This window comes from Cheilinus undulatus, linkage group 6, assembly GCF_018320785.1.
Source record: "Cheilinus undulatus linkage group 6, ASM1832078v1, whole genome shotgun sequence".
NCBI lineage: Eukaryota > Metazoa > Chordata > Actinopteri > Labriformes > Labridae > Cheilinus > Cheilinus undulatus.
Genome location: NC_054870.1, coordinates 11,792,594 through 11,816,367, shown reverse-complemented (window position 1 = coordinate 11,816,367; position 23,774 = coordinate 11,792,594). Strand labels below are relative to the sequence as shown.

Here is a 23,774-nt window from a genome sequence, read left to right as displayed (position 1 = left end):
TGTAAGTCAACAGCTCGCCCTCTGAGCCGTTGCCAGCGTGTGCAAGAAGAACCACTCCACTGGAGATAGGCTGCTGCCTAAAAGCTTAAATGCATTTCAAGACGATCGACCCAAACAGGAGGAAAAGCATGCAAAGTGTCCAGTCAACATCATAAATACAACATAATGCAAAGACACCCATTGTTATCTTATAACTTTATCAATATTGTGTCTCAAACTGTAGAATGAGCCAAAGGTCATCGCTCAGTCAGTGGGTCACAGATGTTATATGACACCATTGACAAAGAAACTGTGGAAAACAACATAATTTTACATGACACTATGCATCCTTTTGTAGAAAACAAAACATTTTAACTTCCTAATGTACTCACCCTGTGTAGAGGCAGAAATATCGCATCATATTATATCAAAGTGAAGAGCAAATCAACAACAGAAAGGCAAAATAATCAGTTGTTCACATTATTACTGCATGATCTCTTGAATCCAGCTGTTTAGGGCGGTGCTCTGCTGTGCATCACTCCCATTGAGTCGGAGTGGAGCAAACTATCACATGCCTAAACCAGGCATGAGTGGAGTATGTGGAATTTGGGGGTGTTACTCAAACATGGGTACCCCTACACATCTATTCTATTCAATTACTGCTCCTTTCTTTTTGATCCACTCAGCTTTCTCTTTTACAAGCAGAAACTTCATCATTAAATTTATGCTCATCTGCTGCCATCTCCTTCAGACATTACAATCCATCTGCCTCCAAACAAAACGAGGAGTACAAGATTTTTACTGCTGGATGTCTTGATGTATTATGGCAGACACTTTTCTACAAAACCAAACCGACACATTTATAATATTTGGACATGCTGGGAGTAAAATAAACATCTGAAGGATTCTGGCACAATCACACTTGCTGTCACTCTGTACAATGAGTCTAAACAATTATCGGATGTTTTTATCATGCATCCGCGGAGCTGCTGAAGAAAGTAGGATGACAAATTGGGTTCATTGCTCTCTCAGTGATTGCTGCTGGCGCTGTAAGAGCCATTTGTCTTTGAGATGTTAGAAAATCATCGGCCTGGGCGTGGATGGGGGCCAGCAGCCTCGTACACAGCTGAGTGATTGGTCGGGGTAAACAGTCAAACAATTAGTCCCGTCTGCCCCGTGACACCCGTTAACCCTCAGATCAGTGCGCTAATGAGAGCGCTGTAATGAAACGTGTCTCTGTGACGGAGGAAAGGTGTGCTTATTAAAGTGAAGAAATGAACACAGGCTTTGGTGATTAAATGGAGAATCAAGGCCTGTAATGATTCACTTGAATCAACAAATCATTGCTGTTTGGTCCGCTGAAGCAGAGGCATTATTGTAGATAATTACAGCGCGGTGACATTTAAACCCTTTTTTCACACTGTTGACTGCAGCAGCAGAGGAATCAAAACAACACCCGGCTCATGCTGTAATTACCTCAGAGCAGAGAAAAGGGAGGGAAGCAGATAAACACATTTTAGCTCACTTCTTTATTAAATGTTCCTCATCATTAATGCCTTCATATACAGTACCTGTGTGTGTGAAAGGCCCTGTAAGAGCTGCTGGGATCCCAAGGGAAATGCCCACGGAGGCTCTGCTTTTAGGCGGTAAGCTAATTAAAGCAGCTCAGCAGATGGTGCAGACTGGCTCCGGACATAATGAGACGGCGAGCGACGAGACGAACCGGACAGGGCAGGACAGCTGTGAGGGGTTTGTGTGGTGACCAGACTTCAGGCATCTCCCAGGAGTCAAACTTCATTTCAGACAGGAGAGAGGACTTACAACTGCAGGAAAACTTTTCTTTTCAACACTTTCTGATTAGTTTGTCCACAATAACAAATGACCATTAACACATGAAACAACTGGATAAATAGACATAAATTTAGGACATAAAACACACAGATAAAGACAGGATGGAAATACTGCCTGGCATGAAAATGCCTCCTAGGAGGCCTGGAGGGGTCAAGGTCCTGTGGTAAGGTGATTTGCAGTGGTGGGTAGAGTACACAGTCACAGTACTCAAGTAAAAGTACTGTTACTTAACAATAATAATTACTCAAGTAGAAGTAAAAGTACTCATAAAAATAAGTATTTGGGTAAGAGTAAAACAGTACTTTATTAAAAGACTACTCAAGTAGTGAGTAACTTTATTCTGTGCAATTCATTAAAACGTATTGCATTACAACATATTATTCAGGGGTAGTAATGTAAACTGCACATTGTCATAAAGTAGCATAACTTGCCAAAAGTAAAAGAAACACAAAACTTAATAAAGCAGCAGTCAAGTTATGTTTGTTAATCACAATTATGGGATAAAATTTTGATAAAAATGGAAAAAAAACAGACTCTTTCTCTCATAATAGCTACCTTATTTCTACATAATGATTTTAATCTCACATACATGAATTTTTACCTTGCAGTTATTACTTTTTAATCACATTGTATTTATTTTATCATGTGTGAATGATTTTTAACTCATATTTATGAAATGAATCTTCTGCACTGGCCTCTTTTCGGACTTTTTGCCCTTTTTTATTTGATTGTAACTTTATTGCTCTAATTTAAGAATTTTTATCCTGATTATCACTCAACAAATTTGGCAAGCCAAACTGAAACTTATTCAAACCAAAGACAACTTTGGCCCCCTAGCCCCATGTTATAACCATGTTAAGTATAATCAGAGATATGCCACACACACGATAATAGTATCACCTACGACGTAACGTTAAATGCTGTGTAAAATTACATATGTGGCAGAGCTGCAGAGGTGGTTGGAGACATGACGTCATTTATCACTGACACAACTGTGTCTTTGCAGTCTGCAAGTTAAAACAGAGATTTGAACTTGCACGTTTAGCTAACTAGCAGTGCAGTTGTTAGCTTTCTTACCATAACGTGCTTTCTTAGATTTTTTCGTGCTGTTTTTGGAGCTTGAGATTTCCACCATTACAGGTAGACACAGTAGGCAGCACATAATGCAGCTGTTGTTCCTCATCGTTTAAAAGGCAGAGAGTCTTAATGTTGGGCCAGAGATGAACACACTCCTCTGAAGGAGACGCAGGTATTACATCTTCAGCCATTATCTCCAGCTGTTGATGGTTAAGGGGGAGGGGTCACTCCTCCGTTTACTCTGTGGTGCTGAGGATTTTACCTTACGCTGCTGTGAGAGCTCAGCTGAGTGTAAAAAAATACTTCATGAAAATAAATTATAGACAAGTAAAAGTAGCGACCAGTGTGTTTCCAAATGTAACAGAGTAGGAGTAAAAAGTACTCTGCTCAAAAACTACTCTCAGAAGTAGGATTTTTCAAAAAAAACTGCTCAAGTACATGTAATGAAGTAAATGTAACGTGTTACTACCCACCCCTCGTGATTTGTAGAAATCTAGAAGCTAAGACATAATCCCGACACCCAGTATGAGTACCTTCTCAACCAACACCCACTGACCTTGACCTGGCAGGAGAGTGTGCAACACAACAAGAAGGTTCCTGGCCCCCCCCCCAGTCAGGGCCTTTCTGTGCAGAGTTTGCATGTTCTCCCCGTGCATGCATGGGTTTCCTCTCTGGGTTCCCGGCTTCCTCCCACCCCCAAAGACATCCCTGTTAGGTTGATTGGTGACTCTAAATTGGCTGTAGGTGTGAATGTGAGAGTGCCTGGTTGTCTGTCTCTATATGTCAGCCCCGTGATTGACTGGCAACCAGTCCAGGGTGTACCCCACCTCTCGCCCAACGACAGCTGGGATAGGCTCCAGCCCACCCCCGCGAAATTGCATAAGCAGGTGTAGAAAATGGATGGATGGATAATTCATAACTCTTCTTATCAGGATTTATTGCCAACTAGGATTAATAATAACGAAACATTCTACTTTTTTATATCTGGACCCCGCTCTTCCTGTACAATGCAACGTTTTCTAGCTTTGCATGGGCTTTCGCCAACATAACTCTGGCTTCTGTGGGCTGTAGCGAATGCTAAAACGACTAAAAATATGCTGTCTTTATTCAGTCCAGTCCTCCTCTCATTAATGGCTTATCCGAGGCAGCTTCGGCTAATTAGCCGGGACAACCCGAGCATGAACAACCAGCTACGTTATCAGCTAGCTTCGTTATCAGCTCCGAGCGGTCCATGCTGTTCTGTATGATGTGATTCTGTGTTGACTACAATCCAACTTTATCTGAGGATTGGTCATTGGTAGATTTATCGAAGTCCACTACAACTCTGCTCGGCATAGGCCTCTCTCTCTCTGCTGCTGCGTTGGTGTTTCAGGTATACAGGTCCCTGTGTTTCAGCTTCGGTGACTAACTCAAAATCCCTCCATGATGATATTAATCCTTTGGTTAACCAGGAAAACCTCCTTTAGATTCAAATTCTGCTTTCTGAGAATGATCTGGTCAAACTTTCCCTGCATAGTCTCCAGCAGTGCTAGGCACTTGGTTTGACGTCATCGCGTCATCTTGCATACATGCACAACATAATTAGCCATGTGCTTGCTGTCTGAGGAGATAAACAACCCCAGCACCGAAATAAGAAAAAGTAATGCAATCTTCTAAAGGCCCTCAGTCAGTGAACATTTATCATTACCTCCTTTTGCTTTCTCCCATCTGTACTGAGCATATCACATTCATTTAATACTAATTTATTTGTGGCAATGTAATTCAAAAATAAAATTAAAGGACCAAAATAAGAGATACATATTTTTATCTGGCCACATAAGATTAGACAAACAAATTATTAAAATGATTTTAATAGCTTAAACATTTAGTATTTATGACATTCCCCCTGAGAATTCATATTTGGTCCAATTAACACTTAAATTTTTTGCATATAATCACTCATATTTATATTTAATCAACTGGCTTTTTAAAATTTATTTTCTCTTTTCTTATTCACCGGCACCTTCAGGTCAAGCCTGGAGGCACGGCAGCTCAACAGTCGGCTGTTGCAGAATCCTTCGCAAAGTGTGTCAGTTATGCTCCTACCTCCAAACAAGCTCAGGATTTGAACAGCTGTGGCGTATTTCATTACCAAGGATATGATGCCAGATCAGATTGTGGAAAATCCTGGATTCCTACATCTCATGAAAAAGGCTGTACCACAATACAAAGTACCCACAAGAAACGTCTTCTCAACCAACAAACTTCCAGTCATGTACAAGGAGGTCAGAGACAGTGTGGAGGAACGGCTGTCAGAGGGTGAGGGGTTTGGTGCAACCACTGACCTATGGACCAGCACCGATGGCACAGGTGGGCCCTTCATGAGCTTCACTGTCCACTTCATATCCACTGACTGGAAACTCAAGTCTCACTGTCTAGAGACTGTTTATTTTCCAGAAGACCACACTGCAGAACATACATCAGAGATGATGGGGAACATGCTCTCGGACTGGAAAATAAACAAAGAATGTCTGTCTGGAATCACAACAGTCAATGCCAGTAACATGAAGAAGACCTTCGAAGAATTTCCCTGTTTGGTTTTCTTGTTTTGGTCATAATTTGAATTTAGCCATTTCCAAAGTCTTCGAGATGCCAAGGGTGGAATCTGCTACCCGAGCATGCAGGCATTTGGTACAGGGATTTTCTCGAAGCTGGAAAAGGAAACGTGAGCTTCAAAAGAAGCACGCTGAACCGAACATCCCAGAGCACTCATTGATACATGATGAGGTCACAAGATGGGGATCCACATTTGAAATGATGTCAAGGTTCTTGGAGCATGTTACGGCCGCCGCCGTATTCTGGGGATTTTTACCTTTCCCTCTTTGAGTGTGTGTGTATGCGTGTGTGTGTGAGTGTTCTTGTTTGAGTGCCACTGCAGCTCTCAGGTTGCCGCTGCTGCAAGAGCCTGATTCGGTGATTCAGTCCACCTGTGCTGGGGAGGCCTGATTGGCACGGAGGTCCTACAGCCTAATCAACCAATCAGAAGGGAGTGTGCAGAGGATATAAGAAGCCGGCAGACCAGAAGACAGAAGCAAGCTGTAGCCAGCCATGCTCGTGTGCCTCTGTGTTAGTTGACACTGTGGTTAAACTCCTGTATTTCTGTAAATTTGTTGAGGCACTAGATATTGTGAAGTTGTAGCCAAATTAGTTGTTAGTTTTGCATTTGTTATTGGGTGCTGGTATTGTAATTTATTTTGGATTAGAGCAATTAGGTTTGTGTTTCTTTTCTTTGCTAAAAACTCAAGTAGTTTCAAAAACTCTAGGTTACAGTCTCTTTTTGTTCTCCTTTTTACCACCTTTGGTACAGCACTAATTCAAACCTTAGTTGCCTCACCCTTGTTCATTTGTTAAACCAAACCTTACTTTTGTTTATAAATGACTTTATTTAACCTTTAACATCTGGTTTTTATGTTACTTCCCTTTCCCCAAACGAGCTGGTTGTAACAGAGCAGCAGCAGGCCATCTGGGGATCGCTAGCAGCAGACAGATCCTCCTGGCATCTGATGCCCAAGGACAATGCTATCACTGTCCTGGAGGAGGTAAGCCAGCTGCTTCATCCTCTCCATGACTTCACTGACATCCTGGCATCAGAGACACAGGTCACACTCTCCTCCCTGAAACCAGTCTTGGAACACATCAACACTGAGATACTAGAGGAACAAGCAGAAGACAGCAATCTCATGAAACAAATGAAGAAGGTAATCAGGGGAGACCTGCTACAGCACCTGAGATATACAGGCCAAATGAAAAATGTGCTGAACATATGCAGTTTTGTCGACCCGCGGTTCAAAGGGAGCTTTGTTGAAAATCTGGATGACACCGTCAAAGCATGTAGAGATGAAGCCTTGGCACTTGCACAGCACACATCAGAACCTCCAGCTGCCACTGAACAGGGTACCTCCTCCACCACCACCACATCCACCACCATCACCACCACCAAAAGGAAGGAGAAGAGCCTGTCTGGGTTATTACAGTACATAACGACTGCAAAGAAGAACAGATCAGCTGACGCAGAAAGTGTAATGTAACACTTTAAGACAAAGTTGATTCAGAGTGTAAATTGTACTTGTCCCTCCCTACTGTCAGTGCTGATGATGACCCATTGGCTTGGTGGAGGGCACATGTGCAAGAAATGCCAATGCTTTCAAAAGTGGCCAGAAAATACCCCTGCTTCCCTGCCACAAGTGTACCTTCAGAGAGAGTGTTCAGCACAAGTGGCCATATCCTTTCTCCTCAGCGATCAAGACTCAACACTGAGCATGTGAACACGCTGACATTCTTGCACTTTAACCTCAACTGAAAAGACTCAAAGCAAGCCTGCAGTTTGCAACTGTAGCCTTTTACCCCTCGTTTTGTTTCAAAAGGAAATACATAGCTAGCTTGTATTTAGTTTCAGTTATTTATTTTCACTGTGTTCACACAATTGTTTTTATGTTAAAGGGGCAGCTAAGCTGCTAATGGGCAGCTGTAAGCCAAAAATTAGCTAGAAGTCTTTTCCGTGTGTTTTCTCTTCACAGGTTCAGAAGACAAGTTAAAATATATTTGTATGTACATATATTTTGTTACGAGGGCATCCAAAGACAGTAATAAATTAAAACTCAAGACCTCTAAGGAGTGTTCATGTGATTTTACTTACTCATGGTAGTGTGAAATTAATTAATGCAAAAATAATCTTGATAATCGTAAAATCAGAATTATTTCTCTGACAATAATCACACCTAGAAAATCTGTAATCCTGACATCCCTAATGGGGAGCAACCATGCTCCATCAACACAATCCTGCCTTATGTGAAATTTTGAAAGATTGTTTTGCGGCTACTCTCAGATGGTAACATCTATTATGGATCAGAATAACTCAACAGATGTAACATTAAACAATACGAGATACAAATGGAACTAAGCCATGGTGAAGCTGTAGACCTAAATACATAAATAAAGAAGGAGGTAGTGCAGCTTTTTTTCTCAGCTTTGGTAAAACTGTAGGAGGTGAGGGTAAAAACTTAGGATAAATATACTTGAGTAAAGCACAGATATTTAAAGACTGTTTCAATTCAGACTCACAGTATTTGTATTAGTTTACTTTCTGTCTTTTGCCAGAACTGCACTAAAACTTTAAGCAGTTTTTTCAGGAGTGACTTGTTTACTTCCTCCAGTCATTTGTTTTCAGAACAACATCTACTGGAAACGAGTAACTTAATGCCAGCAGGGTGTTTTTATCTCCTCTCCTCTATCTGCCATCATTTGAAGTTGGCAGGTGTCTTTTTTTGGTAAACACCAAAATCCTCAGCACCTGTTGCCAGAAGCTTCTCCTATGTGCCAACTTGAACCATCCCTGCTCTAACCGTCACGCTGTCGGCCCGTCAAGAGAATAAACACAAAAACACCGAGAGGGAGACGAGCGTGCCTTCACCAAAAAGGGTGTTTTTTTTTCCTTTCCTGGGTGGAAGTTAACAACAAGTTCAAGTAATTCCTAGAGGTGCAGAAACACTCTGGTTATAGCTCACCCCGTAAAAAGATGTTCCTCTCTCCTGTTGTGCCTCGAGTCAGAAAAAGGTCGAGAGCAGCAGAAGTGTGCGTCCCCAGGCGTGAGGAGGTGAAGTTTGAGGATGTCAGACTGTACCTGGTGGAGAGGAAAATGGGCCGCAGCAGGAGAAGCTTTCTGACCCAGCTGGCCCGGTCTAAAGGCTTTATTGTGGAAGACGTCCTCAGGTTGGAAAAAAGCTGGTCTTTTTTATTGTTCAGTGACTGAGTGGGTTTAAAAGCTCCTTTTATAAATGTGCAGCTGAAGAGGAAACATGAATGTAGAGATGACAGAGCTGCAGGGAAACTGTGAGAATGGTTTGACCTTGGGGTCAACTGTAAGACCTTATAGCTAGCTTAGGCTGGTCTGAGCAGGTTTTATGTCTAACAGTCTAATGAACATCAGTGTCTTTCAATCCATCAGTCAGTTTTTAATGTGCTTAGAGTCCAGTGATAACAAATATACTCTGAAGACACTTTACTGAAAGAGAAAGTAAATACCATATTCTTTCTTTTATAGATTTCAGACATGAAATGTTGAAAAAATATAACTATATTTGAAAAAATATAGTTTTGAAAATAAATTTTCCATAACATGTCGTTCATACAATGCAGAATATTTCTATGGTTTAAATGAACTTTGAAAGAAATAAAGTAGACTAGTCTTGAGGAGAAGACTCCCTTCTGAGTTTAACCCTCTGAGCCCTATGCTATTTTTCAATGATTCAGTCTCTCCTGGACTTATTGCCTTAAAAAGATGCACAGGGTGATGATACAGCTGTGGCATAACCCTTACTCTGGGTGGTGGTCTACTAAATTTGTTAAGCACTGTACATATCAGTCCCTAACTATGGGTGTCCTTGGCTTTTGATAAGTAACTTAAGTTATCACTAACCATCCATCCATACATTTTCTATACTGCTTATCCCGTTTGGGGTCATGAGGGGCTTGAGCCTATCCCAGCTGTCATTGGGTGAGAGGCGGGGTACACCCTGGACTGGTCGCCAGTCATTCACAGGGCTGACACACAGAGACAGACAACCATGCATGCTCACGCTCACACCTGCGGCCTATTTAAAGTCACAAATCAACCTAAGCATGTCTTTGGTGGTGAGGTGAAGCCGGAGTACGAGGAGAGAACCCACGCAGAGAACATGCACACTCAGCAAAGGAAGGCCCTGACCAGGAAGTGAACCAGGAAGCTTCTTGCTGTGAGGCAACAACGCAACCCTTATCACAAACCAGTATTCTCAAAAACCAACAGTCATTAACTTTTTGCAATACCAACAGATCTAGGTTTAGGAGGCTATGATGTTTAGAAAACTCAAAATCACGAGTTTGTCTAGGTTATAAATCTACAAATAATAGAAACTCTGTATTTATTTATAAAACATTGTCTCCACTCTAGCAGTGCTCCAGGAGTACATTACTGAGCTTTTCACAATAAAGGCCTCCAGGGCAGAGGCTGATATTTTGGCTGGTTATTCAGGAGGTGCTGCGCTCTTACTCAGATTGTATTAGCAGGGTTTGAATTCTTCTTTTTCAGGTAAAACAATTGACTTTGGATAAACCTGGTGTACATTAATGTTGCCCCAGCTCCTGCATAGATGTCAGTGGCACATTGGCGACACATAGTGGGGAGGACACAAACTTTCTTTTTCTCCCCTCCATAGTGGCCACTGCACATGATCCAGATGTGTGGTGAAGTTTTGCTTTAGAGATTAAAAAGGCTGATTTTTTTTTATAGTTTGAATTTTTAAAGTCATTTCTCTTTGCAGAGTCAGGGACAAATGAAGAACGCCAATTTGAGTTGGCGAAAGTGAATTCAATAAATGAAGTTAGCTGTTTTGAAAATAATTTTTTGAATTGGTGTCTACGTTAAAAAAACATTAGACAACATAAAAAAAGGTACCAGAACTTTATCAGGCAAGCTGTTTCCCTGTTTGCCCGATGAAGGTCTAGTACCAAAATGTGGCAAAATTTCATTTTTAAAATTAATGCTGGGGCTGGAAGGCAGGTCAGCGGTTAGTGCTGATGCCTCACAGCAAGAAAGTCCCTGATTCACATTCTGGTCAGGGTCTTTCTGTGTGGAGTTTGCATGTTCTCCCCGTGCATGTATGGGTTCTCTCATGATTCTCCGGCTTCCTCCCACCACCAAAAACATGCTCATTAGGCTCATTAGGTTAACTGATCACTCTAAAATGGCCGTAGGTGTGAATGTGAGCGTGCCTGGTTGTCTGTCTCTATATGTCAGCCCTGTGACTGACTGGCGACCAGTCCAGGGTGTACCCCGCCTCTCGACCATTGACAGCTGGGATAGGCTCCAAAAAACCAAATGTGTCTCATTAGCTAATGTCTTTGTGCCCTCACACTACGACTTTTTTAAAACCCCTTTGACCGCTTTGATTACATGTAGGAATTAAACTCAGTGCATACTGACTGGTGCGTCTCATTCGACTGAAAGATAGCTTGACGGGCAGAGACTACCTATCTGTCACCAGAAGGCTTAAATAGTTTAAATAGATGTTTAGCTGAATGGGGAAATAGATGCAGAGCAACATCCTATGATTATGATGGCGTAGGTGAGAGTTGTACAACACTGTTATAAGTACCGTCCCCACTTTGATTTGTTCATCTGTAGTCTGTTACAAATGAGTTAAAAGGTTGCTAGGCAGGTCTCCTACCTTGCCTCCATAGGACCCACCTCTGAATCTGGATTCTCAGATCCTTCTTCTGTAGGAAGGATCCTGGACTGAAACTCCCTATTCACTTTATATTGCACTACATTGTGAGTAGGTGTGAGCAAGCATTTTTATGCATTATACAGTGCACTCATGATCTCCCACAATGCATTGTTAAATGTTGTGAAACCCATGGTCATTAGTCCAGCAACATTTACCATCATGCATTGGGGTTCAAAGCTAAACGAAAGAAGAAGAAAGTGACAGTTGACAGCTCTCGCACACGACTGATGGATGAGAGAAGTACAGGACCACAGAGCAGTTTATTTTTTAGGCTTTAAAAAGATAAATAAATAAAGTACTAAGGATTCTTTTCCCCTCTGATGACGACGGATGTGAGACCATCATCTTCATGCACAAACAAATTATAACGCATGAAAATATGTGAAATTTTTTGGCCACAAAAGTCACAAAACTTTTTATCTGTCAATACTTTTATCGTGAAATTCTAGTCATGGATACCTTTGAGCAATTTGTCCTATATGTTTTAATTGTGAGTCAGCGATGACGTTGTTGTCCATGGCTGGAATAGAGTCTGAAATCATTTTGGCAGTTAAGTCCACTATTAGGTTGTCTCCACTGAGTGGTCCGGCTCAGTTCGGTGCGGTACAGCACACTTTTTTTGGCTTTTCCATAGAGAAAGGGTCCCAAAAAACCGACCTGTACCATCCCACTTTTCGGCACCCTGCTGTAGGGGTGCCAATCTTACCTGACCGTACCAAAAAGGTGGAGCTACACACACAACAATAGGGGCTGCACTGACGTCACGTCAGCGCACGACTCAGCTGCTCGCCTCCAGGCTTCAAACACGGAAGTCTGCTGTGAGAAGTGGGTGAAAACAGGAGAAAAATGGACCAATATCTGCCTAAAAGGGAAATATTTGGACTCGACAGAGATCCAAACTGTTTACTATGGATATTGGTATCTGGCTACAAATCGTTTCCTGATGTTTATCTGGATGATTTTAAGAACACAAAGCAGAACCTGAAGGCTCACATCAGCCTGATCCATCCGCGATGGATGAGAAACTAAATTAATGCTGAAGTTTTGTGAATATGAAGCCTTAGAACAGTTCATTCTCATCAGTAACTAGTTATTAATCTACTTCTTACATTAGGTAACCTGTGAAAACATCGCTCTGTGGTTACTGAACAGGCTCGTAAAACTTCAGGCTGCACACTATTTTAAAACGAGATCAGCGCACCCCGGATTTCTGACTTAATCTAGCTTGATTTAAACACCAGCTGAACTTTTACTTTATTTTCAATGTGGTGAATTCTCACAGTACAGCTCTAAACTTTCATATTTTGTCATATAAACTGTTCTAGACTAGATATTTTCACATATTAACGTAGCGTTAGGACTCAAACCGTCTCTGTACACGTATTCCATCAGAGGATCTTTACTGACAGCTGTTAACATCGTTAAGATGTAGTTATTTTTTTAAAAAGCATTTTCAGCTGAAATAAAGCTGTTTACTGCTTATTCCTGACTGATTTCTGTCACTCATCCTTTCTATAACTCTGCAGCTGGAACAGCTGACTCGCGCTGTCTGTGACTTCACATGCATGCTTTTACAGCCCCGCCCACCAAGTGAGAGCACGGGTGTCTGTGGAAACGCAAACTATTTTGGGGTTTTGCGTACCAAACCATTCCAAACCGAACAGAATCAAACCGGACCCCCTGATGGAAACACGGCTTATGTAGTCCACTAAATGTAGTCCACTAAATGTAGTCCACTAAATGTAGTCCACTAAATGCAGTTCACTAGAGTGCATAGAGAGCAGGGAATGAGTGAGTGGCTTCAGACACAGCCAGTATGTGTGTCTCTTCTACATGCACAACTTGCTCCTCTTTTTACCCAGCCTCCTCTCTGATTGCAGATTACTTTCAGGTGTTCTGCAACCAGAGAGAGGAAGGAGATAAGAGAGCCAGAGAGAGAACAGGGCCACACATAACAGTCAAGCACAAGCTGCATGATCTAATACTGGCAATAAATCATTTTACTTTTAGAATTTGATATATATCTATCAAGTCAGCCGTGATTGGCTCACAGGCTAAAGTTTGGACCCTTGATTTCAAGTAAAATCTTAAAAGTTACAGATCACATTGATAAACTAAAAGGTACTTCTCTGATGAGTCTTTGTATCTTTCTCTTTAAAGTGCCTGTTTAGACAAAGTTAAAGCCTAATCAGCTAATTCTTACTCCCTATTGTCTCATGAATCCTTAATTAAGAAAGGTTAGGGCTTCCTTTCTGTCTGTGCTACACCTGAGTGGATTTCCCCCCTGAATTATAACTCACAGCTCCTACATAAATACATTTAGCAAGAGGAAGAAATGAGCTAACCCAGCGACATGGAGCTGGCAGTGGCAAAACTAAGAACACTTCAAGAAAGGTAACAGAGCAAACACAAACTTTTTAATGAGTTTGGCTAAAGTTTGTTAAGTCTCACTTAAGGAGAGACTCTTTTTTACAGCTTGCGAGCTTGTTCCTCACTATGATGAATCATCTATTGTGCTGTAATTACAGAAGCAGCATGCCTTCTTCTTTTTCTGTGCCTCTAATTGAAAGTATCTTTTTAAACCCAAACTGTGCACAAAGCAGAGGGCCTCTGTCTGACACCCACTGTGCTTCTTTACTGATACTTTAATGTAACATCCACAACTAAAGTCAGCTTTGTTTTAAGGCCCGGGCAGCTCAAAGTCTGATTACTGTGAGCAAGTGTCTGCAAGAGTCGGAATCACAGTAAGAATATTCAGCAAAGGCATTTTTCTCCAATTTATGCTCCCTTACAGTTAAAATTGCTTCAAGTTAGCTTAATATTTAGGTCAATAAAAGTTCCTCCTGGGTTGAGAGGAAGCAGCATTTGTGTGAGTTTGTGTGTTTAGATTTGCAGAGTCTACGCGTGCACAGCAGCCGTGCACCAGCTTGGCCATGGCAGCATTCCCAGAAACACAGCTTGAGCGCTCCTACAGTTACACCCCGCTTGATACAATTGTTTGAAACCAACGACAGGAAGTAGAGCGTGCACGCCTCAAACTGACATTAATTCTACAAGCCGACAAAACTGATATCAGCTGCAGCTCGATAACAGAGCCTCCCAGCGCTCCACAAGTTGCTCGTGGTCAGAAACAGTGTGCATTCCTGCGTGCAGAGAGGAGCAAGCTCTCATACCCTCTGACACGCTGACACATCGCTCCGCTCTCGTCCTTATTTCCAGTCTGATGCTCATGAACACAAATCCATGTATTGACAGGTCTGTCCTGGCTGATTGATGAGCTGTAATACATACTCGTTCAGGAAAATGTCAGATATTTGACTGATGTGGCTCGTTCAGGATCCATCCAGCAGAGTCTCACCCACAGTTAACTGCCCTCCCTGAGCTCATGCTGCACCGCTCTGAGAGCTGAGGGATCATTTATGAATTACTGTTTAAAGTCAAACTGTACCAACCAAACTGAGCCTAACTGCACTCACTGTGTCAGTCAAAGCCAAGTCTGGGGGTGGGATGTTCACTATGTTAAGTATTCTGGTTCCATTTGTAGTACATTTACAGTCTGAGCCAGCCCTTCCCATTGGAAGCCTTCATAGAACCATGACATTAAAGTCTTCAACACCAAATTCTATTTCATAAATAGAGAATTTTAATGACAGTTCTCAATCAGGCTTGCACATCTGGACACTGCAATTTTACTCCATTTTTCTTTGCAAAACTACTCAAGCTCTTTTTTTGGATCCATCTCCTAACTTATACTTCTTAATAACCCTTTCTCTGAGTTGCTTGGAGTGTTCTTTTGTCTTGATGGTGTAATGGTAGCCAGGAATACTGATTAACCAGTTACTGGACCTTCCAGACACAGGTGTCTTTATACTACAGTTACTTAAGACACATTCACTGCACAGGTGATCCCCATTTCTCTAATTGTGAGAATACTAGCACCAAGTGGGTGGACTCCTATTGAATTATGTCAGTCACCTTAAAGGGGGTGAAAATTTATGCATTCACTTATTTTACATGACATATATGTATTTATTTGCCATTACGTTGTAGAAATCTGTTTTCACTTTGACATTAAAAAGAATTTTTTCTTGTCAAAAAAGCCAAATAATATTAACCATGATTTAATTTTAGAATCAATAAAAAGGGTAAAATATCCTAGGGGTGAATCATTTATATATATATTTTCATTTCCAATATCTGTTCGTTTAAATAAACTTTATGACAGCACAAACTTTTCTTAGTAATGTTACGTCTCTTGAGGCGGTGATAAATTCACAAACTTAAGGAGCGAGCAGCAATGAAAATTTTTAATGGAGCTTCACATTTTAATTCAACACCAGTTAAACTGTGACACCAGTTCTGTACATCAGACCTTTGGCGCTGGCAGCACTTATTCTTAATTAAAAAACAATGTAGTCCAGCATTCTGAGCGCTAAACACCCTGGCAGAAAAACACCTGCAGCATCAGCTGATTTTGCTTGGTTGAAAACTGTCCAACTTTTGAAACAAGCTCATCAATGTCACTTGCCAATTAAAGTTAAGAAGGGGCGGGGCTTCTGACAATCGCAGAAGAGACACCAACCTGCCCTGTTTTTTTAAAGGTAGTTTTGTTAGTTTCTGTATCAGCACTATAAAAGTCGGCTATGGACGCAGGCTCTAAATAATGAGAGGGTTACATGCATGTTAAATCTTCTGGCTCTTTGGTTTGTTCTGTAACTTTCAAAAAATATCATCATGTAATCATTTCTATACGAATTTAAAGGTTATTTCATTTTTTGAAATTATAATTGTGATTATTATTTATTGCAAACGGGCTCTGATGGCCCACCTGCAGTACCTTCAGGGCCTACTACTGGGTACTACTGGGCCCCAGCCCACGTTTAGGAGGCACTGGTCTAGCTGGTTTGACCTATCATGTACTGACAGGATTAGTATTCTGGTATGTTTACTAAAGGATGAACTTTAACCCTTTAACCCTTGTGATAGCTTTGTAATTTTAATTTTTTTTATTGTTTAATCTTCTATGTATTCCTCAAATAGGTTGTCTTTGACATGAGGCCATTTGGATTTGTATCTAATTGTTATATTTTTTAGGTAATTGCATTTTTTGTATCAGTACCACAATGACCCCAAGCATTTTCTATGGAATTTCAAAGGTTAACCCTTGATTACCTTTGACTTTTATCAACTGTGACTGTCAGGTATACATTTACTGTCGAGCCACACATTTAATTCCATAAAACCATGATTTTCAAAGGTTAAAAAAAAAAAAATCAGAATCAAGGTTTATCATGGTCAAAATATTGGATCAAATTTGAAATCATGAGTTTAAAAATGTAAGATAAACTTTTAAATCATGAGTCTAGTAGGTAAAATATAGGATTAAAAGTGAAAGTAAGGTTTTAAAGGTCAAAATATGACTTAATATTTAAAATTGAGACTCTGTAAGCTTAAAATATGACGTAAAAACTTCAAACTATGAGTTAAAAAAGTCCAAATTTGAGATAAATTCAAAATCATTAATTAAAAAGGCCAAAAAATGACTCAATATTTTAACTTGTGAAATAAAAAAGGTTAATATATGAAATAAAAAGCCAAAATCATGAATTTATGCCCTGAACATATTTTTTTTCCACATTCCTGACTTTTTTATATAATTATTTTTACTTTTTCTACATTTTATGACAAGGATATTTTAAATAATCAAGGCTAAGTTTATGTTTTTATACCCGAGGAAATCTGTAGACCTTACACGGGGCCAGGTAGAACTGGACCAGGCCTTGAGTTTGAGAGCTCTGTTCTAGTGTCAGCCTCTATAATGACATTTATGGACCTTGTCCTGATCAGTGAAAAAAGATTTAGTTATCAATAACATGCATCATCGGTGGTTAAACAGTTTGAAATACCTCTTAACAGCTCAAGTGCTTTCATCACATCTCATCATTTCCTGTAGTTTATGAAAATGATTAAATAATGCAGTATCAAACCAAATCTTTGTCAATGGCAGTCTTTTTATTATTACTAATCATTCTGGTGTTGGGATCATTTTTGGATGTTTACCTTTTTTTTTTACCTTTCTCAAATCTGTTTTGTGATAAAATGTTAATAAAAGTGATAAATTAACATGTCAAACATGAAATATTTCTTTTGTTGACCAAATATAATAAAAATAATCATCTTTAACCAAAATGAAAGACATTTCTTAAGTTTACAGCATAAAATGCAATCATTCTAATTGGGGTTATTTTTGACCCCACTCATGGAAGAGTGTAGGTATTAGTAGGTCATGCATCTAAGGGTTAACAATACTGACACACCAGTTCACACTGATGATATTCTTGTAATGACTGAATTGTCTGTAAACAGATATCTGCATAAAAATAAGGCCAATCCATCATAGTTGAATAATTTTGAACTTGAGCCACTGATCTGCTTCACACTGTCTCTCTCTCTACCTGAAACCCAACAGAAAAGACTGAAATAAACTCCATTTAAAAAACCATCCAGTTTAAAGTTGTTTTTTTGACCTCTCTCAATAAGAAACCTAACAGTGCAGGTCTTTTTACAATTGTGATTTACTTTTTATTCCTGCAAACTTCATTTGCCTTCATTGCTAGACAATAATATTAAGAGTAATTTCTCTTTCGGGCTTATACTAATGGAGGAAGCATCTGTATCTTGTGTACGGTCTACTGCATACTCATCAGATAAACAGATTTCTCCAGGGTAGTGATGTTCCTAGGAAAATAATTTCACAACTCACTAAACAAAACTTATTACTGGTTTAACTGACTAGTCTAACAAAAAATACCAATAAAACAGTCAGAGTTGAGTACCATGGGTAGATCTGTGTTGACAGCTACTCACTGCTTTGGTTTTATGTGAGTAGGGGTATACTGGTTCACTGAGGTCCCAGTTTGGTTGGTACCTGTCTAGGTCGAGGTCTCCTTTATTTTTTAGTTTTAACTGACAGTAGTGCAGCTTAAAAAAATCTTCCACTTTGTATTATTTAGATGCCCATGTAACAGCTGGTACAGCCTGTGGTGTGTTTCACATGAGACAGAAAAAGGGAAATCAAAAAAGTGACGCAAAATAAAAAAGTAACACAGAAATGAAAAATCTCCTGATTTGAAATTCTAAAGTAAATAAAACATAAAATGAAAATACAGTATGATTGATGAAGAGTATGGTGACACTGTCACAGAGTTGTCAGTAAATAGCATGTGCAGTTGTTACTTGTGCAAAATGTGTTGTGTATGTCAGTGAAGGAGCCCAGACTGGCTCATGTAAACACAGAGCACCCAGATAGACGCTTGTAGCCAGAGTTCTTTACCTCTGTGTATCTGCCCTTAAAAGATGTTAAAATCAGAAATGTCTTCAACTCTCTCTGCTTTAAAAAACAGTGCAGAAAAGTGAAGGAGAGGATTAGAAGCAGGCGAGTCTTGTTGCTCTGCTGGTCTTGCTACTAAACTTCAAACTGTTTAATTCTGGGACTTAAAAAAAAAAAAACATGCCACAAATAGTCTAGGATCATCTAATATGTGATTTCAGTTTTAAAATGTATATGCTTCCTATTTAATGCACATGACCTCTTGCTGCCCACCTGCAGAACCTTGAGGGCCCACACTTTGGGAAACACTAGTCCATGGTGTAGCATTAGAGGATTCATTACAAAGTCAGACATACATCCACTTCTACTGAGCTTGTAGAGCACAGCTTTTACCTGCCTTCATATCAGTGCACTTGCTAACCTTTTATGTAGTTTGAACTTTTAAAAGGTTTCTTAAAGATAAAACCTTCTTGGTATATAATCTCATGGCCGTCCCTTCAACGTGTTGTTTATCTGCGATGTGACATGTTGGTTGATTAGGCGTGGAGGCAGCTCCTCTCCAGTGGGTTTGATAATAGTCTAATGTAATTTGATTATGATTTGAATTTATGATGATTAATTTACTACCACTACACTTACCATGTATGTGTCAGTGAAGATGTCTTCTGGGAGAAGCTGTCAGACATTGCCATGCTGTGAAAATCTGCTCTGGACATCCTCCACGTTTGATCCGCCTGTTGGCGCTCGGGAAGAGGGGGGCCGCTGACATGAGCAAGGATAGAGAGACAACTCCAGAGGGTTCTCCATATCAAAGCCCATTGACTTTATCCTGTCCTTGTGTCTGGGCGCTGTCCCACTGATTCTGGAAAGTACAAGCTGCTGCTGCTCATTTGCATGTCAATCTGCCGTTTTACATTCTGTGCAGCTATGCATAAAATAAAGATCCAAATTCAGAGACGGGATTATATCTTTGCAAATGTGGCGAGAGCTGGAAGGGCTTTGTGATTTTACAGGGAAAAAAGACCCACAAGCCAAATTTCTCTCGCTGTGGTTCGACGACTGTTTAGCGTGTCTGAATTTGAGCTTTTGGAGATAATAGCTGTGTCCTGAGGTACCACGAATGTGTCTGCTGGAGAGGCTTTCAGTGCTAGGAAGGATTTTATTTTAAACATGGACCCTCGGTGGCCGGAGTGGTATGCCAAGCAGATTAGTCTCGCCCGTGATTTGGCCAATTAGGCCTCAGCCTGGGCTCAGCCGGGATGTCTCTTAAAGAGTCTTTCCACCAGTTTACCCACGCCAGGAGAGAGGAAGAGGAGGAGCGTGCTGAGGGTAATTAGGCACGGCTGGGCGCCCTGATTGGGTATGGTAGTTAGACTCTGTGGCAGGAAGCGGAGGGGAGGAGGCCTTGATAAAAAGTGTGCTGAGAGAGTCTCGGTGGAGCAGCAGGAGGCACTGGTTGAATGAGTTCAGCTCTCAGACAGAGGAGGGAGGCTCTGAGGGTCTGTGCTGATTGTTGTTCACACTGTGTTGATCCCCAAACAGCTCGAGGAAGACCATGGTGCAGAGATCTGAGCTGCATTTCTAAAGAGTCACTCTCTAACCTCCTCTCCAAAGGCTGAGACGGGGATGCTGGAGTTATTTCTGTTCAATGAAGCATTGAAGGAAATCTTTCCATCAGACAAGTCGATGTATCCTGTGAGCCACTTTAATCCATATACATAGTGTCAAAGTTTTCGTCTGTTGGTTGACACCGACCACGTCTCTAACAAACACTTCTTATAAAGATTTATACAGCAACATCACTCATTTCTTATTCCTGATAACGTTTTTATCTGTGGAAGTCTATTGGGGTCATCAAGGCCTTCTCTGAAGGCTCCAATATTTTTTTTCTATATTTTTTATGGCTGTCAAGAGTAATTGCATTAATCGTGATAAATCTGAGTCTTTAATTAGTACATTGTTTTTTTAATTGCATGCATTATTGTCCCTTTCAGCACACATTCATTAAGCCATGTTAGAGTTTCCCTGCAGTGATAAGTGCACCACTGTTCCTTTATGTCTCATCTACCTTTGAGAAACTCAGGCAGCTCAGCTGACAAGTCAGAGGTCACCTGTACCCTGTGATATCTGTGATATCTGTACATAAAAACCTCCATTTGATGCTGCCTCTGCTGCTTTTAGCTGTGAATAAGCTAAAGATCTGCTGTGTCTTTGCTGCAGGCTTGGCTTATTGCCAGAACTTGATATATACACAATATGGACAAAAGTATTTGGTCACATTGTAACACTTAACCTTTTTCATGTCAGCATTAAACAAACACAAGAGGGATCGTTTCTAAAGAAAATAGAAAACCTTTAAATGTAATGAATATTTTATAAGGAAATAAATAAGTCTGAATAATTAAAATCAGTAAAGCTCCCCAGAGGACGTAATGAATTTAAAGCGTCTCAAATTTAATGTAACCTTGCAAAGCAGATGGATAAGTCTGTTTCTGTGTTTCTCACTGGCGAATCCATCTTCCAAAGCTCCCGTCTGAGCCGTTTGGGCTGGGTTAGAAAGTGACAGGACCAATCAGCGACGAGGGGCAGTAATTTTGGGCGCAGCGGAGTCGTGACGTATGCAAGCAACAGCAAGAGACTGGTGCAGTTATGGCAGAAGACATTAGCATGGGCGCTGCTAAGCGTAACCCGCAATTTCCACACAGGACGAAAGCGACGTGCACCGTAGCGCCGCGGGTTTGCTCAGACTGACCTCGCCCACTGGAAGTGAGTCTAGAGTGCTGCACTGCGCCATGGCGCACAGCCCTGATCAGTAGGAAGAGATCAGGGAAGAACTGCGAGTTCACGCAGGAATAGTATGTCAACAGCGGACAATTTTACCTTTTGGGCTTATGACATCATGAGCCCACATGAAACCAAGCCAAGAAAGAGGTGAAAAACTTTCTAACAGTCTAAATCCAAAATTCAGTCACATGTAGATCTATGTGTTTCTACATGTTTACAGCAACCTTATTCCAACATACAGTATCTAGTGTGTAAAGACAAAAACTTTACAGGGACTTTAAAGAGGGACATTAGTAGCAGCTCAGCTACCAGCCTCCAGAGATACCCTGGACCTGCTGATGAGTGTAGGGAAAAACCCAAAACTCCTTCGGTGACTCTAAATGGATCGTAGGTGTTAACTGTCAGTGTGCCTGGTTGTTTGTCTCTCTGTGCTAGTCCTGTGATTGACTAGCGACCAGTGACAGCCCCCCGCAACCCCAATGGGATAAGCTGTGTAGATAATGGATGGATGGCTGATTGAAATGTCCCTCACACAAGCCCCACAAGGGCCCCAGTGCCTGTGGCGCAGTTGTAGACTGTGAGTTTTAAAAACCAAGAGGGCTGGTGGCTAATGTCAGGACTGACATCAAAGCTGATTTGCTCCAGAGAGAATACCCAGGAGGAGTTTTCAAGATTAGAAAGAAATATGTGAAAGGGGAAGACCAAGACCTAATCTGGATGAGCTCATGCAAGTGTGGCATGTCACTATGATCATTATGGCGTCCTAACAGAAAGTGAAAAAATAAACTCCATGCTTGCTGGAATAACAGATGGATATTGTTTACATGGGACTGGAGAGTCTTATCTACAAATTTAAACAAGATTGTTGTTGGCAGCACACAGATTTGATGCTATGAGAAAAGCTCTACAACTCAATTGCTAACCTCTAAAATGCTTCCTTTTCCAGTTGGTGTCATACTTATGGAAAATAATACATGAGATGTTGCAGATTGTTTTTGTTTTTCTTTGTCAAACAGGAGATGCTCTTGATTCAGCATAATTATTATGATTATAATTATCAATATCGATGAAAAAAAATATGAATCAGGAGGGAAAAACAATCAAAAAGGGGCCAAAATCAATTACAGAATTAAGAGTCAAATGATAATGTTATCGTTATTTAACACATATTGGTATTTGAATAACTATAAGATGTCAACTGGCCAATTATTACAGAGTGGACAAACAACTTCTGTGTACATATATGATATAAATTATTTAACAAAGCAGCATCAATCAGACTCAAATCGGGCTTAAAATCTTGTAGTGTGTGGCAGGTCTGACTAGAACAAAGGAGACAATATGGCAGAGAGAAACTTTAGCTCGCAGCTACAAACTCAGAATATAACTTCCCCACACAGAAACCCAGTGGCCGACTGAATATACAGCAGTCACAACAGTATCTGTGTAGGTGAAGGCACTGCACTGGATAAATGGACACAGCAAAGTAAATCAACAACACACAAGCAGAGACAATAAGACAACAAATCCAGCTTTCAAAGAATGCACATGAAACACTTCCTACAGCTGTTTCTGCCCGGATCGAAGCCTCTTTCTTGTGGTCATAGTGTGTGATTGGTGTCTGAGGACAGAGGTCAATCTATTATCATGCCATCCACTGTTCCAGCAAGTTGAAAGTCCTGTGGCTTCAGGATTCAGCTTTAGGGTCAGGGCTTGTATCATCCTTCTGAGGTGGGGTAAGAGTTGTGTGTTCTTCTTGGGAAACCGGTGAACTTTCTGCAGCACTCTTGTCCAGATGGCGTTGAAGGAAGGGGAAGAAAACTTTATGGCTGATGGCTGACCGTGCCAAACTCTAAGGTGAATGAGAGCACAAAGCAGTGGAATGCAGCCAGTCTGCTGCTTTGTGTGGGCGGTGGTGTGGCTAACGAGGAAGGGTCAGAGGGTCTTTCATTACCTGTGAACCCCCTACAGTTTCCTCGGGTCATTCTCCTATCAGAGAGGAGAATGTGTCTTCTATGTAGGTACTGCAAAGGCTCCCTGGATGCTGAGTGTCTTAGTCCCCAGTTAGCAGGTCCTTTTGGGCCTTACATGGGATATTTGTGGGCTACATGGGTCTGATGTGGGTTTGTCTGTGGGTTCCATGGTGGCCCCACCTGTGATTGCTCATGTAAACTGTGAGTGTGGATCAGCCCATATAGATCCCATATAGACCACATCTCTAGAGAGGATCCTACTTGTAGTAAACATGGGCAAATGCAAGGACCTCTAGATGGGGCCTGTATGGGTCTTTTATGGGCTGATCCACATTTTCAGTTCATATGGGCACCACGTGGGGCCACCATGGAACCCAGGGACAAACCCACATGGGACCCATAATGTGGCCTGCGTATAATCCGTATGGGGTCCACATGGACCTGCTGGCTGGGTTTTGTGGCCTATTGTCCAAAATT

At 41.0% G+C, this 23,774-nt stretch overlaps 1 protein-coding gene across 1 annotated transcript in view; it reads left to right on the top strand.

The window, feature by feature from the left end:
- The first annotated feature begins 8,461 nt into the window (after positions 1 to 8,461).
- The window catches only part of dntt (deoxynucleotidyltransferase, terminal), a 181,157-nt gene continuing 165,844 nt past the window's right edge, over positions 8,462 to 23,774 (top strand). The window contains exon 1 of the mRNA XM_041790217.1: positions 8,462 to 8,655. Within this exon, the coding sequence (XP_041646151.1) occupies positions 8,462 to 8,655 (194 nt within the window). The remainder of the gene's footprint in view (positions 8,656 to 23,774) is intronic.